At 42.1% G+C, this 16177-nt stretch overlaps 1 protein-coding gene across 1 annotated transcript in view; it reads right to left on the bottom strand.

The window, feature by feature from the left end:
- CCDC170 (coiled-coil domain containing 170) overlaps positions 1-16177 on the bottom strand; it is a 106605-nt gene that overhangs the window by 67061 nt on the left and 23367 nt on the right. Inside the window, exons 2-3 of the mRNA XM_066247888.1 lie at positions 5568-5696; positions 3972-4228 (exon numbers count right to left, since the gene is read on the bottom strand). Coding sequence (XP_066103985.1) covers positions 3972-4228; positions 5568-5696 — 386 coding nt within the window. The remainder of the gene's footprint in view (positions 1-3971; positions 4229-5567; positions 5697-16177) is intronic.

Genomic DNA, 16177 nt, shown 5'->3' with positions numbered 1-16177 from the left:
GAATCATGTCAGTAATTTTTCCAGTATAATAAACATGAAAAGATGGGAAAAAAAATTTCCATCTTTTTTCCAGTATAATAAACATGATTATTGCTTTCCCTTTTCACCATGTGGAGTGTCTGCTGCACGTGTCACTTTATTCAAAGATTAACGAGGCCTGTAGTGGCACAGCCTTGAAAGTAGATCATATTTTTATTTAGAAAAATGTATAACAATAAAATACCAACCTCAATACATCTGTAGGTTCCTATTTTCAGCATATGAAAGGTAATCTTCAGTCAGTCTCTCTGACTCATGAAAGGCACAATTAACGCTATGGCTCTAATCGATTTATATAGCAGATTCCGTGGATTAACCCTGAGACTTCAATCTTACTCCCCTATTCCAAGGGTTTCTAAACTACTTCCACTTCCTTTTGCATTTTGCTTCGAGCAAAGTCCCAGGAGGCTGTGCTAGGGACATAATCACAAAAGTGTGAAAATAAGAATGCACATGGATATTCATTGCATCTTGGTTTTGAATAAAATTTTTTGAGTAAAACTAACCTAAATACCAACAGGAAATAGCAAAGAAAACTGGTGAAATAAATTATGATATTTCAGGCAGTGCTATACCATGGGCCATTAAAAACGATGTAATGAATAACTTTTTAAAATATTAATAATATCATTCAATAAAAATTGTTCACTACATAATGTCATTTATGTACAACTGTCTGTCTGAAAATCTGTTCAACAAAATATTAACTATAGCTTTTCTGGAATCATAAGGTTAGGGAGAGGGGGAGGGGTAGAGAAACAGATAGTTGCTTCTCCTGTGTGCTCTGACCCGGAATCAAACCCAGGACATCCACCTGCCAGGCCAATGCTCTAGCACTGAAGCAACCGGCCAGGTCCACTTTTCTGTATTTTAATAAATTCTTTTATAATAAGTATATCTCATTTTATTACTCTTTTACTTAATAAATGTTTATTAGGCACGTCCTATGCATCAGAATCTATTAAAGGTGCTAAAAACACAGTAGTAAACCAAAGATCCTTGTTCTCATGGAGCTTACCTTCTAGTAGGGAAGATGAAAACTAACCAAAATATCAATGTGTGTAAAGTGCATAGTACATTACAAAGGGCTAGAGGGAAAAAATAAGTAGGAAAGGGGGTAGGATAGATTTGGGGGAAGTGGGTAACATTTTAGATGCGGGCACTCACAGAAGCTCTCACTGAGAAGGTGACTCTTGAGTGAAGACCTAAAGGAAACAGAGACAGTCATGCGGTGTGTCTGGGAGGGGATGAGCTTTCTAGGAAAAGGGCTGAGCAGGTGCAGAAGTCCTGAGATAGGATGACACGTGTGTGTTCAAGGGGGAGCAGAGAAGCCAGAAATCTGGAATGGAAAGACTAAAGGAGAGAATGGAAGCCAAACACGGTCAGGATGAGCCTGTCAGGTCATAGAAAACACTGTGCTTTACCCTGAGTGAGGGCAGGAGTCACGCGAGGGCTGCAAGCAGAGGACTGATGGGCTCTAGTCAGTGCTTCAGATCATAGAAAACACTGTGCTTTACCCTGAGTGAGGGCAGGAGTCACGCGAGGGCTGCAGGCAGAGGACTGATGGGCTCTAGTCAGTATTTCAGATCAGAGAAAACACTGTTCTCTACCCTGAGTGAGGGCAGGAGTCACGCGAGGGCTGCAAGCAGAGGACTGATGGGCTCTAGTCAGTGCTTCAGATCATAGAAAACACTGTGCTTTACCCTGAGTGAGGGCAGGAGTCACGCGAGGGCTGCAAGCAGAGGACTGATGGGCTCTAGTCAGTGCTTCAGCAGGATCACTGTGGCTGCATGGGGCACAGGCGGAGGCAGGAAACCCACTCAGGAGGCTACTGTAACAATCCAGTGAGAGATGACAGCTGCTTGGATCGGGTTAGCAGTCATGAGGGTGCCAATGGGGTGGTGTCAAAAGTTTGATATACTCTGGAGATAGACGATGGAATTTACTAAAGGATCAGACATGGGGTGTGAAAAAAAAAAGAAGAATCAAGGATCATCCAAATATTCTGACTTAATCAATTAGAAGAATGAAATCATCATTACATGGGATGAGAAAATGTGCAGTAGGGTTTTGTGGAAACTCTGAGAGCTCAATCCTGGACAGGTGAAGTTTCAGATGCCTGTTGGACACCCACATGGAGATGCCCAGTAGGTAGTAAGATATGTAGGTCTTGAATTCTGGGAAGAGATCCAGGCTAGATAAAGAAACATGGGAGTTACTAGCAGTTAGATCACTCTTCTTTTTTTTTCTGAAAGTGAGAAATGGGGAGGCAGAGAGACAGACTCCCACATACGCCTGACCAGGATCCATCCGGCATGCCCACCAGGGGGCAATGCTCTGCCCATCTGAGACACTGCTCTGTTGCAACTGGAGCCATTCTACTTCCTGAGGTGGAGGCCATGGGCCAACTTCCTCAGCGCCTGGGCCAACTTTGCTCCAATGGAGCCTTGGCTGCAGGAAGGGAAGACAGCAATAGAGAGAAAGGAGAAGGGGAAGGGTGGAGAAGCAGATGGGCACTTCTCCTGTGTGCCCCGACTGGGAATCGAACCTGGGACATCCACACGCCAGGCCGACACTCTACCACCGAGCCAATCAGCCAGGGCCAGTAAGATCATTCTTCAAGTCATAAGACTAGGTGAGATTACCATGAGAGTGGACCTAGAAATGAAGAGATTCCTGGACTGAGCCCTGGGGCACTCTGAAATTTGGATGTCAAGGAGAAAAGGCAAAAGAGACCATGACAGACCAGCTAGAAAGGTAAGGGAGAGAGTAGGCATGTGTAGCCTCCTGGAAGCCAAAAGAAGACAGTGTTTCAGAAACCAAGCCAGTGGTGACTGCTGTACTGCTAGGCACGCAAGATAAAGACACTGTGCAATGTGTGGTCAGCTTAGCGAGTGCGTTCAGTGGAGCAGACCCACGAGAGAGAGGAGGAGGTTAGAGCAGTGAGTATTAACAAACATTCTGAGTTTTACTTTAAGGGGAAAGAAGAACTTTAAGGAGACAGGAACTGGAAGTGTTGGAGTTTTTTCAAGATGGAATAAGTCAAATAAATATCAATTATTTTATTAATGAAGTTATTACACATAGAATTTTAAGCCTACTTTAGGAAGAATTAATTCTCAATTTTGTCTCAAAAATCACCTTCCTTTGCCACAGCCAAGTGTGTGGAAAACCTAGATTTCATGAGGCCTCTGCATAAACTGACAATAAAACCCAACGAGGGGTGTTTGGGTGGTCTGGGTTTCCAAGGTATTTTTATACGTAGCTTCTGAATGAATGCCTCCCTCCGTGCATGACTCGACCACCTCCTCCCCCACTTAAAACCTCTACTTAGAGAAAATCTCCCAATTTTTCTATGTCAATATTAACATTTGCAGCTCTAATCAATAGGACACAAACATTCTTAAGACAATATTTTTTTTCCAAACTGAATTTCAAGGCAAAATCATGCAAACTGCCAGAATATTCTAAGGTGTATCCTGCTATCAAAAGCTGGTATTTTGGCCCTGGCCGGTTGGCTCAGCGGTAGAGCGTCGGCCTGGTGTGCGGAAGTCCCGGGTTCGATTCCCGGCCAGGGCACACAGGAGAAGCGCCCATCTGCTTCTCCACCCCTCCCCCTCTCCTTCCTCTCTGTCTCTCTCTTCCCCTCCCGCAGCCGAGGCTCCACTGGAGCAAAGATGGCCCAGGCGCTGGGGATGGCTCCTTGGCCTCTGCCCCAGGCGCTAGAGTGGCTCTGGTCGCGACAGAGTGACGCCCTGGATGGGCAGAGCATCACCCCCTGGTGGGCATGCCGGGTGGATCCCGGTCGTGCGCATGCGGGAGTCTGTCTGACTGCCTTCCCGTTTCCAGCTTCAGAAAAATACAAAAAAAAAAAAAAAAAAGCTGGTATTTTAACACTAACTCAACTAAGAAATAGATTGAAATACCCTTACTGTAATTTCTCCTCCAGTTCTACGACTCTCTCCCTTAGCTCCTGGTTCTCCTTGATTGCAGTGTGAGCTGTGATTTCGGTCTTAACTTTACGGCTGGAAAGTGATGCCGACTCTTCCTCCAGCTCCTGAACTCTGTCTCTCAAGGAGTTGAGGAGGGATGACTTCCTGGCATTGTTCTCTCTGCAGCTCTCCATTTCAGCTTTCAATTCTTGACAGAAAACTTCTTTAGAAAGCATTTTGGATCGGAGGTCTCGAAGCTAACATGGAAAAGAGATAGAAAGACAAAAAGGATTTCAACGGCGTAAGTCTGAGTACCTTGAAGAAACCCAACACCATAATTTAAATGTTCACTCTTTTATTCATGATTTAATCCACCTTCCCCCCTTTTTTTTTCTTTTTCGTATTTGTATCTGTATTACCAGATGGGAAATTATGCCCAAATAATGGACTTCATGTTCTGGGTTTTTTTCAAAACCAATTGAGCAATGTCTTGTGGTAATTTAGTCTCACTCAAGAGACATTTGTGGTGTGTTTTGCAAAAGGCAATAAAATATTTTGCAGTGGTAACCCATTTTCTAAATCCATATTGCTGCTATGGCCGTTGAAAGAAACAAGGAACCTACAAGCTATGCTATTTGTAATTTCATGGCCACACCATCTCCCAAGTAAATACAAGCTATTCGATATATCACTGTATTTCTCCCACTGACCTTCTAGACCCTTATTGTCGGTAATAACAAAAAATAATATTCAAATTTCTGGGGAAAACGTGGGGGAAAGGAAAATCATTATAGGATATATTCAAAGGAAACATCTCAACTTTTATGAATTCTGTGGCATCAAAATGCTGAGTCCTATATTTGCCCTATTGAATTATTAGGTCCACCCTACAGGAAACCTGTATGAATGCATAAACTCCTTTGGAACAGTGAGCATGCATCATACATTTATTTTCTCTCTCTCTCACTATCTATCTATCTGTCTCCTACACACATGATCAACTCTCTCTCTGTGAGATCCTGGCAGCCCATGAAACCGACAGCTACATCACAGACAAGCCTGGACTCCTCAGGGCCACCAGGCTGTGAGCAGAACGGGTCTAAAGAGACTCAGTAATTCCACAGTAGACCTGATCCAGCCCAGAGTGAAGATGGAGTCCAGTCATCTTCCTAGAATTTCCCCCCAGCCAATCAGAACTATCCCAAGAAAGGGATTTAGAATTCCATCCTACGAGCTCCAGACTGCACGCAGGTCACACGACAAGGACATTTTCTGAGAGATGCTGAAGGTCCTCCAGAGCCCAGGCGGCTTCAACCCAAAGTCCTTCAGTGCTCCCAGGTCTCTCAAGGCTGCGGTGCTTCCCTGAAGACTAGAATCCAGCCCGTGTCACCTTGCTTTGCAGCATGACAAATGCATAAACTTTCAGGAACCCTTAATAACTTGGAGGTAGGCACACAGTAAGAGAATAAGCATAAACTTTGCCAAAAGGTTTAAATCTGCATCCCACTGTCCTGCTTATAAGTGCCCTAAGCTCTGCTTTACTCAACAAGAAGTGAAAAAGTCCCATTTCTGAGTTTTGAAGATTCACAGTCTTACCTCGGACTGAGCATATTCAAACTTGACCAAAGTTGCTGCAAGTTCACTTCGGGCGTTTTCAGCCACATTCCGATAGTGGTTTAACTGCTCCCGAGTGACTGGGGCTTCCAAAAGATGATCGTAAATTTCCTGATAGGGTCCCCAAAAGACAAAATATAAAGAAGAGTGAAAACAATCTTTCCTGTGCAGCTGTGTGGAGCAAGATTAAACACAGACGCGCTCTTTGCAGCCCAAATGTGTCCAAATGCTGCCCAGAGAAGTGTTTTTTGTTCAGATCATTTCATTCTCATTTTCAAAATTCTAGGGGAGGCAGGACACAGCCCAGGAATGAATGATGCGCTCCCCCAGGGTGGCATTTAAGAACTGGCCTTTATCAGCTTAGAGACTACCCCTCCCCCCAACTCAAATACTAGTTGACCTCTGATCAGAACCCAGAGCCAACAAAGAACAGTCAGGAGAGACATAATGGGTCATTGCATGGAACTAGGAGGCAGCTCCCTTCATGATTACTCACTATACCATTTATTCTCAGTCTCAAAGCCTCTCTCTGGGTCATGAAAGCAACTCAACTGAATGCCTGAGACCAGAGAAAGTGTGGTGTCGCCTGAGTCCTTGCCCCATCGAGAAGAGAACAGCACTCAGCATCACGATTGGCTACCAGTGCAGAGGTATGGGTCCTGGCGTGGCCAAAGTACTCCAATTTTTCAAGATAACTCCTATACCCAGATTTTTTTCATGTAAAAACTCCCAGTTGGCCTGACCTGTGGTGGCGCAGTGGATAAAGCGTCGACCTGGAAATGCTGAGGTCACCAGTTCGAAACCCTGGGCTTGCCTGGTCAAGGCACATATGGGAGTTGATGCTTCCGGCTCCTCCCCCCTTCTCTCTCTCTGTCTCTCCTCTCTCCTCTCTCTCTCTCTCTCTCTCTCTCTCTGTCTCTCCCTCTCCTCTCTAAAATGAATAAATAAATTAATTAATTTTAAAAAAAATTCCCAGTTTTTGCAGCTTGGCAACTAATTGCAGTGTTTAAAAAAGAAACACTGAATGACCCAAATAAACACATCTGCAGAGCAGATTGGAGGGGTTTGGCCTGTGGGTCGCAACCTGCAACCTCCGTTCTGTTTCTATCTTATTCACGCCGTGATGCCTGCTTCCTTGAAGAGTACTCACACCCACCTCTGTGGGGTTGTCAGGGCCTGTGGTTTAAGTGAAAGACACATAAGAAAGTCACTCACTTTTGAAGGACTACGAAAGGGGTCACATAAAGAAGGGATTCCTGGAATTACCCAAGTGGCCTCAAGGGACACCCCAGTAAAACCTGTTTATGATCGCCCAGCCACTCAACCGCCAAAGACTACCGTTTGGAAATACTTGTGCATGCAAAAGTCATTCTAGAGCCTTCACTTTCCAACAAGGGTTGTCATGGCTAGTGTATTTCAGTCCACAAAATGCCAAACAAAACCTTCAGCGCACTTAGTAATAGCCAATGTGTGCCAATCACAACATATCCAAGAAGATGGTAGGTATGTACTCCCAGGGAGAAAGCAGAAAACGTTTAACTGTGTCTAATGAGAGAGCCACATCCTGTTCAGCCTCACTCAGCATTGAGAAGGAACTTCTCCACCCTAACCACCAGAGCAACATTTTCTGAAATCTGCCATGTGTGAGGACCTAGGTCATGAGAGATTGAAACTGTAGTATGTTTGGCACACAATGTATATAATTCGTTAAGGAAATAGATCCTTCAATAGCTACGATTATTTCTTCCAATGACTAACATCGTTTTTCAGGCAATGATGTAGTCCTACCATAATTTTACATCTTTATCTTATGAAACTATATTGTGCCCACTGGACATAATATTAAGAGGCACTGAAGACAGTTCAGACACAGTCCCTCATTTTAGGGAGTTACAATCTAATGCAGAACACTACCAGAAGCATGAGCACCTTCCAATGTCCACTGATGAAAGAAGCCACACATTAGGATATCATACCTCTGACACTACAGCCTACATCAGGAAGACTTGGTTACTGAGTTTACAAGACCATTGCTAGGTCAATGTCTGGCAGACTAGAGATTATTTACCGGTAAGTATTTACTGAAAGCCTACTCTGGGTCAGGCACTAAGCTTACAGTCTAGTAAGAAAAACCTCATTCATCAAACAACCACATTATTGACTGCATAATTACAAACAGAAATAAATGCAAGAAAGGAAAGAAATTCCAGGTCACTACCTACGATTAGGGAAGTAGGAAGGAAAGGTTTCCCTGCAGAAGCAAAGATTAGATAGGAATGAAGAAGGCACAAGGTACTGAAGCAGGAGCAACACATATCATTCAAATAGCAAAAAAGTCTAAGCAAGGGTCCTGTGGCAGGAGTATACCCTGTGTCATCAAGGACCTGAGAGCAGGCAGTAAGGTCAAAGGACAAAACAGATGAAATACGGTGGGGGGCAGGGCGGTAAAGACAGCTCAGAGCTCATTCATATATTGATATTTTAGAACATGGTAGGGCTTCTTTTTCAAAATATTCTGGCTACTCTTATTGGTACATTTTACCATGTGAAATTCAGAATCAGCTTACAAAATTCCCAAAAGTCCTGCTGGGATTTTTATTGGGATCGTGTTAATTTTATAAATCAATTTAAAGAGAACTGGCATCTTTTAAATGTTTAGACTTCCAACTAAAATCATTTTTTCCCCCATTTGTTCAGGAATTATATGTCCCTTAGCTAGGATGGTTATTTTTATGTGTAGACTTCCCTGAGTCACAGGGTATTCAGATATTTGGTTAAACATTATTCTGGGTGTGTCTGTGAGGGTGTTTTTGGATGATTAACATTTGGGTCAGTTGCCTAAGTAACATATTGCTCTTCCCAATGCGGCCTCATCCAACCCACTGGCGATCTGGATGAACAAAAACAGCTGAGCAAGAGAATCTGCTCTCTCTGTCTGAAGCGGGGACATTGGCCTCGTGGTGACTTTAGACTCAGAATCAGGGTGGGACTTACACCAGCAGCTCCTCTGGGGCTCCAGCTTACCAACTGCAGATTTGGGACTTCCCGGCCTCCGGAACCGCATGAGCCAAGTCCTTGTCATAAATCTCTTTCTACTGAAAGCTGAAAGAATACATGAGTGCATTTATTCAGAGCTCAGCTTTTCCTTTCCCCCTTCTTTTCCATCGCATAGATCCTTAAGGGTGTTCTTCATGGCTATCTTCCAGGTAGCCTTCATTTTGGTCTGGACTTCTTCTTTGACCTGAGTTAAGAGCTCTGTTGTGATGGTGGCCCTTTGTTTTCTGGGTCTGTTGGAGATTTCTACATTATAGCGCTGTGCTCAGAGGACATGATCTGCAGTCAGATGATATTCCCTGGTGTACACCAGGGTGGCCGACCACTGTCCGTGCGGAACTGGGAAGTGCCCTTCCTGTATCAGCCATTATTACTGTCACCATCATCCTTGCTGTGATTTCAACTTCCGGGAATTTAGTGCGTATTCTGTGAACACTCAATTTTACGAATGCCCCATGGGCACTTAAAGGGAAGGTGTATTCTCTGTCTTCAGGGCTTGGAGTTCGATATGTACCAATTAGTTCTACCTTTTCCATAATTTTAATTAGGCACCTCTAGCCTTGCCTAATTTCTTTCATTTTTACTCTGAGCAGTGAGTTATAGTCTGTTACTGCAATGATTCCCTATTATCTTATAGCCCTTGTATTCCTGCCTTCTGATCCCAGGTGCTGTTGGACTTGATGCAGATCCGGAACTTTTATATCTTCATTGTGAATCACATCATACAACGTCAGAATGGGCCTTTTTTTTTTTTTTTTTTTTGGCTCAGTCCTTTCCGCTCGGAGTTCAACCTTTTCTGGTGTTGAGATCATGATCCCTGATTGCTTTTTGTTTGCATCTGACTACCTATACCTTTGTTCCCTCCTTTTATTTTCAACCTTTCCTATCTCTTTGTTTCAGAAGTCTCACTTGTAAATAAAGTTGAGTTTGACTTGGTGATCCATTCTAAAATCCTTTTTCCCTTATGTGTGACTTTACCACTATTATATCTGTTCATGTGTTAATATGACAGCCCTGGTCTTAATTCTGCTGCATTGTTTCATTAGGCTTCTTCATTGTTCTTTCAAAATCTTTCACTATGGCGCCCCTGGCTGGACAGCCCAGCTGGTTGGAGCATCGTCCTGATACAAAGGTTGCTGGTTCAATCCCCGGTCAGGGCATATACAGTAACAGATCGATGTTTCTGTCTCTCCCTCTCTCCCTGCTTCTCTTTCAAATCAATTTTAAAAATTAAATAAAAAGTTAAAAAATCTTTCACTATGGTGTCTGTTTGCTATGTTCTGTGTGTTTTATCTGATAGCTAGGAAGGTTTGTATTTTTGTTCTAGTTTCAAGTTTTAACTATAACTTTAAATGATGCCTTTTGTATACCTTTCATCCCTCTATTTATTTAGATAATACCTACTAACTCACCACAAAGGGTATCTCCTCTTGCCTACCCCTTCCGTCCCTCCCTCCAACTTCTAGTTTTTATCTCTGTATTATCATTCTAAGTATTTCTCTTGCAGCTGCAAGTTTTTAGATGAGAGAGAAATCAAAATGCTTATGCTACCCCTCACCTCCCTTCCTCTCTCGTACCAGGTTTCAGGGGACTCTAAATAAACATATGCTTAATCTCATTTGCATGCATTCCATTTCGTTCATTTTCAGCTTCTTCCATTGTCTGTATTGCCATGTCATTTCTCCTACTCTCGTGTCCTCTCTGTGCTGGCCTATTCCCTGTGTACCTTACAGTCTTGCCGTTATTTCTGTGATAGTCTCACGTGTGTGTGTGTGGGGGGGGGGGGTCTTGTCTTTTCTGAGCTCTACCAGGTCACATTTCACCTCCTCTTCCTGCCTTGCCATGGCTTTCCCATGGTCCTAGATCTCTGCTTCCTGAACAGGCTTCAGATACGTACTGGCCTTTTCACTGCTTTTATTCACAATGAAATGTCTGGTCACAACTTTTTCTTGTTCGTAGTAACAGCCTGTGGTAGATATTCTCCACCTGTCCTAGTTTTCCTATTCTTGACCCCGCCCCACCCCTTCCTTGTTGACGTTGCTGCTGCTGCTGCCATTGCCTCAGATGATTCCTGTGCTGTTTCCTTTTCGATTGCTGAGCAGGAGGTGAGCTTTAGCTGCCCCGGCTGGGGAAGAGGTGCGTGTGCACACAGGGCTGAGAACGTAAGGCCGTTCGTGTTCCAGTCAAGCCGGAGTTTCCCTAAGACATCGGGCTTTGTGTATAACTTGATCTGACCTCTATGTCATCCCTGCCACGGAGAGCAGGCACGGAAGGCTTTATCACAATGCAGACCTTCTGCGAGCCCTCTGCTCCAGAGCTTCCTACAAACCTGGTTTGCGGTGGGGTTTTTATTTAGCCCCCCTGCCTGCTGCTTTCTGGAACCCAGGGACGAGCAGAGCAGCTCACGCTGCCAGTCCACCCACCTCCATCTTCTCCAACAAAAACGCACTTACTGGTTGACGTCTCCGGTCCGCCACTGTTTTTGGAAAATGAGCGTCTCCTACTCTGTAGCTGTGGATCTCTCTGCACACCTCAGCCTCCCCTGCTTCGGGAAGACCAGCACTTATTTGGTGATTTAGTATTTCAGCCATCCCTTGATCACATCACAAAATCGCGTTTGTTTCTCATTCTCTTTGTTGCCGGGGGCAGTTTCCAGGGACGGAAGGGAGAGGTGGTAACTGTATGTTACCATTTTTAAACTCCAAGTGCCTGGACACGTAGATTTTTTTTTTAACTAAATGGACCTTTGGTGGCTTACAGACATTTTTTTAAGTGCCCTTTAAAATAATTCTCATTTTTCAAAATATCTAATTAAAACAATGTCATGTACAGCAGGAAATTAACAGATATGAGATCCCCAGGGACAATCCCTAGTCTCTAGTCCTCAGAAGAATTGAGCAAATTTAAAAAAATGCATCAGAAAGAGTGGGGAAAGAAGTAATTAGTCAATAAATAGTGAAGCTAATTACTAAAGAAAAAAGGAAGAAAGATTAAAGCTGCATTACCCATTATAAGCCAAAATAAATTAAAGATAGACTTAAAATACTGAATATAAAAAATACAATGATAAAAAGCACTATAAATTCATATGTATCTTGTCTTGAAAGGATTTTCTAAGCATAGAAGCAACAGAAGAACATTTTTAAAAATCACGGATGACAACAAAATTTTTAAACTTCTATATATTAAAAAATGTGTAAACAAAATTTAAAGTGAAAGAGCAAACTGGCAAAATATTTGAAAAAGTAAAATAGTTAAAAACTTAATATACAAAGAGTCCACTCAAACCAATAAGAAACCAATGCCCTAAAAAAAATAGAAAAACTAACAATTATCAGACGTACTCCAAACGGTTAATAAAGTGAAAAGTGTCCCACCTCACTGGTCATCAATGAAATACAAGTTATAATATCAGCAAAATATTATTTCTGATTCTTAAACTTAGCATCATTTGAAATATACTTAATAATCAAGTATACCATATTAACAAGGAGTTTTATAAGAAAGACGTGCTAACACACAGCTCATAGAAAAAGAAAATGATAAAAATTTCCAGAGAGGAATTTGGCAGTATGAATCCACAACAGACTTTAAAAGTTAACACTATTTGTCCTTCTTATAATCTTATCTAAACAAATGGAAATATACCCAAAGATTAAATACAAAGATACTCAGAAAGGCATTATTTAGCAAAATTTCCCCAAAATCTGCAATAACCAAAACTTAGAAACAATTAGAACTCAACAACAGACATGTGTTAACTTGAAGAAAAAAGGAGGAAAAATAAAATGAGACAGCCAACAATTCAAGTATAGTCAGTCATTTAAAATCATGTTTCAGGGACTCTTTAATGACATGGGAAAATACAATATAATTTTTAGTGCAGAAAAGCAAACTACGAAATTGTACCTATGGTTTCATCCCAGGCCTATAAAAGAAATTATATATGCCTGACCTGTGGTGGCGCAGTGGATAAAATGTCGACCTGGAAATGCTGAGGTCGCCAGTTCGAAACCTTGGGCTTGCCTGGTCAAGGCACATATGGGAGTTGATGCTTCCAGCTCCTCCCCCCTTCTCTCTCTCTCTCTCTCTCTCTCTCTCTCTCTCTCTCTGTCTCTCTCTCCCTCTCTCTGTCCTCTCTAAAAAGGAATAAATAAAAAATTTAAAAAAAAAAAGAAATTATATAGATAACTGAATGAGAAGCTGAAAGAGCCCAATAAAAATGAATAGACAGACAGACAGACAGATAGACAAATGGCATTCCCATTTAAAACAATATACAAATGACCAAGAACCTATGAGAAGATGCTCAAACTCCTTAATAATCAGGGAAATAAGAATTAAAACAAAGACATGCCATTTTTTATACATCTGTTTGGAAAAAATAAAGGGTTTGATAATATCAGATGTCACCAGAGTATAAAGAAGAAGTTATTATTTGCAGGTGTAGCTGTCAGCAGTATAGTTAAGCCCTTTGGATGCCCTATCGATGCAGCTGTGTCTATTACAAATTTAGTGTAAATACCATCTGACCCCCCCAGCTCTACTCCCCAGTTATCTCCCTTTGAAAAATACTCACACAGGTGCATAAAGACATGTATGACAGTATTCAGTATATTATTTCTGATGACAAAAGGGGCGGGGTGAGACAATATAAACTCCTATCGACAGGGCAGCTACTAAAGAAAGTCATTTCCATACTATGAAATACTACGCAACAGGTAGTATGAGATAGATCTGTATGTTTGAACACAGTAATCTCTCCAAGATAAGAAAGTGTAGATTTGTAGTTTGGTACCCTTTTTCATGGAACACACAAAAGGAAAAGGACTGCGTCTTTTATACAAATATATTATGAGGAGAAAAAGAATAAAAGGTGAAGGAAGACATATCGCCTCAATGATAGTACTGATGACTAGAGCTGACCCCAGAATTGGAGCTGGGAGACAGGAGGTGAGGGACAATGGTATAAGCTTTATCAACAAGTATGTCTTTGTGCACTATGTGTATAATTAAATATTATTTAAAGATAAGAAAAATACTAGGGAGAAAATATTAACTGTGTTATCTTTCAGTTGTACGGCTGGATTTATTTTCTTATTATGCATTTCTCTATTTCCCAAATCCTTTACACTGACCATGTAATACTTACATAATCAGGAGAATAAACATTATCCCCTTAAATTAAAAAAAAAAAAAAAAAAAGAGTAGCAAGCCCAAGGATAGACAAAAGTGACAAACTAGGCTATGCAGTGTCTCTGGGAAGAATATAAGGACAAAGAACCACCCAGGTGGCACAGCAGCCATGAGTGCAGGTGAGAGCAGACACACCTGGGGTCCCTGGGGCACTGCTCTCTTAATTAAGCTCTTCTGAACTTCATAAAACTTTTTAAAATTTTTCAACTTTTTCTGTATTAAACAATCTTCACTTTAAAAAAAAAACAAACAACTAATTTTACCCTATTCAAAGTGGCAAGATTAAAAAACTCATTCATCTGTCCTCACATGAGGATAATCTAAGTTATTAGGTATCTTTCAGCTAACCCATGAAGCAATTTTATGTTAATTTTAGGAAGCCAGACACACATGATTTGATTCTGCTACTGATATTATAATGATAATGATTGAAATTGCCTCACAGGGTGGCTCATAGTCTTTTCAGAATAAAAGATGGTTTCAAAGCCCAATGCCATAAAGAAGAGATAAGTGTATTCATAATTTAGTACACAATGTGCCCAATTATCTGACCTAGGGACAATGTCTTGGGGCCAGTCTTGCTACTACGGTTTTTAGGTGTCTCATTATCCCACGGACAAAAAAAAAAAAAATGAGAAGAAAATGACTGCCTACCTGTGACACACAAAACCTCCTAAATCCATTCCTATCTTTCTATTCTAGAAGCACTCTCCCTTTGTTCCAGCCTTTATCCATACTGTAGTGCACAGTTGTATGACCAACACTTATCCATTATGGAATCTCTCTCTCTCTCTTTCTCTCTCTCTATTCTCCTCCACCTCCTCCTCTCCCTCCATTTCTCTCTCTCTCCCTCTCCGTCTCGCCCTTCCTCTTCAGGCTTCCTGTGCTGCCCCACGAAGCAATCCCTTCTAAGACCCTCTCCCCTAGTCCCCAACTTCTTCCCATCAAGCAAGGTTTCTTTCTAATTCACAGTGCATAAACCAAGTCTTGGGAAATATATCTCTCCAACCTAATCCTCGTTCCGGTCCGTTTCTACTAGTCACCAGCTCTTCACCCTGCTTGGAAGGACTTTCCTGGCCCTCCTGCTTTTGTTTTCTTGTGTCTGCCTTTGGTTTCGGGGCTCCCTAGTGCCCACAGGGAATAGTGTGCTGGCTGTGGGATCCAGGAAGTAAACCTGGCTGTCTACCTCTTAGCAGCTGTGGAGAAAGGTTTAGAAGAAGTCATTTCTGCATAAAATCAGGTTTTGTTGAAAGCTGGAATATTGTTTTTACATTACTGTCCCATCCCTTTTGTCTTGGGTATCACTCTCACTCACTTAAAAAACCTTCTGATTCAATATATCTATTGAAAAGATATATAGCATTCCAAAATATTCTTAATACGGTTGCTCTACCAAAAGAAATTTAGTCTTCCTCTCATTGGGTGGGGATGGGCTGCAGTTAGAAAAACTTAGATGCCACCCCTTTGGGGGGCTTCAAGCACTAATTTATTGAACCAGACATGATTCCCATTCACTCTCCACAGCAAGTCCCTCTGAGCAGGGACTGTTCTTACGCTCTCACTTGAAAATGAGGCAATTTAGGCTCAAAAATTCTATTACCTAATACCAAACAACCAGTAGTGGGTCTGAAAGCAGCAATTGCTTTTCTTTGATGTATTGATATAATTTAAAAAATAAGTTTAAAATATGTGTGATGAATAGGTAGGTACTATGTCCCTGCCACTGCCAGGGGCACTTGGGCATATATCCTATGACCCACACTTCTACTCTTAATTCTACATGAGTGTTCATGGTGGCTAGTCTCTATCAGTTGATCAATTACAGTATATCCATAAAGTCCCACTCCTAAGAGGGGAATCTGGAAAGCAGGTAAAAGAACTGAACTAAGAGAGAGGCAGACAGACAGGAAGGGAGAGAGAGATGAGAACCAATTCTTCATTGCAGCACCTTAGTTGTTTATTGATTGCTTTCTCATATGTGCCTTCAGCAGGAGGCTCCAAACAGGCCAGTGACCCCTTGTTCAAGCCAGCAACCTTGGGCTCAAGTCAGCAACCTTGGGCTTCAAAACCAATGACTTTTGGGCTCAAGCCAGCAACGATGGGGTCATGTCTATGATCCCACACTCAAGCCAGTGACCCCGCGCTCAAGCCAGATGAGCCGGTGCTCAAGGCGGCGACCTCAGGGTTTTAAACCTGGGGTGGGTTCTCAGTATTACAGGCCAACACTCTATCCACTGCACCACTACTAGTCAGGCTCACTAACATACCTTTTTTATTTTTAAATAAAGTAAGTTATAGAACAAAACTAACAGTATGATACCATTTATGTTTTTAATATGCAC

Source organism: Saccopteryx bilineata, chromosome 12, assembly GCF_036850765.1.
Source record: "Saccopteryx bilineata isolate mSacBil1 chromosome 12, mSacBil1_pri_phased_curated, whole genome shotgun sequence".
Taxonomy (NCBI): domain Eukaryota; kingdom Metazoa; phylum Chordata; class Mammalia; order Chiroptera; family Emballonuridae; genus Saccopteryx; species Saccopteryx bilineata.
Note: the sequence above shows the minus strand (reverse complement) of the source record. Positions and strands in the feature narration are given on the sequence as shown.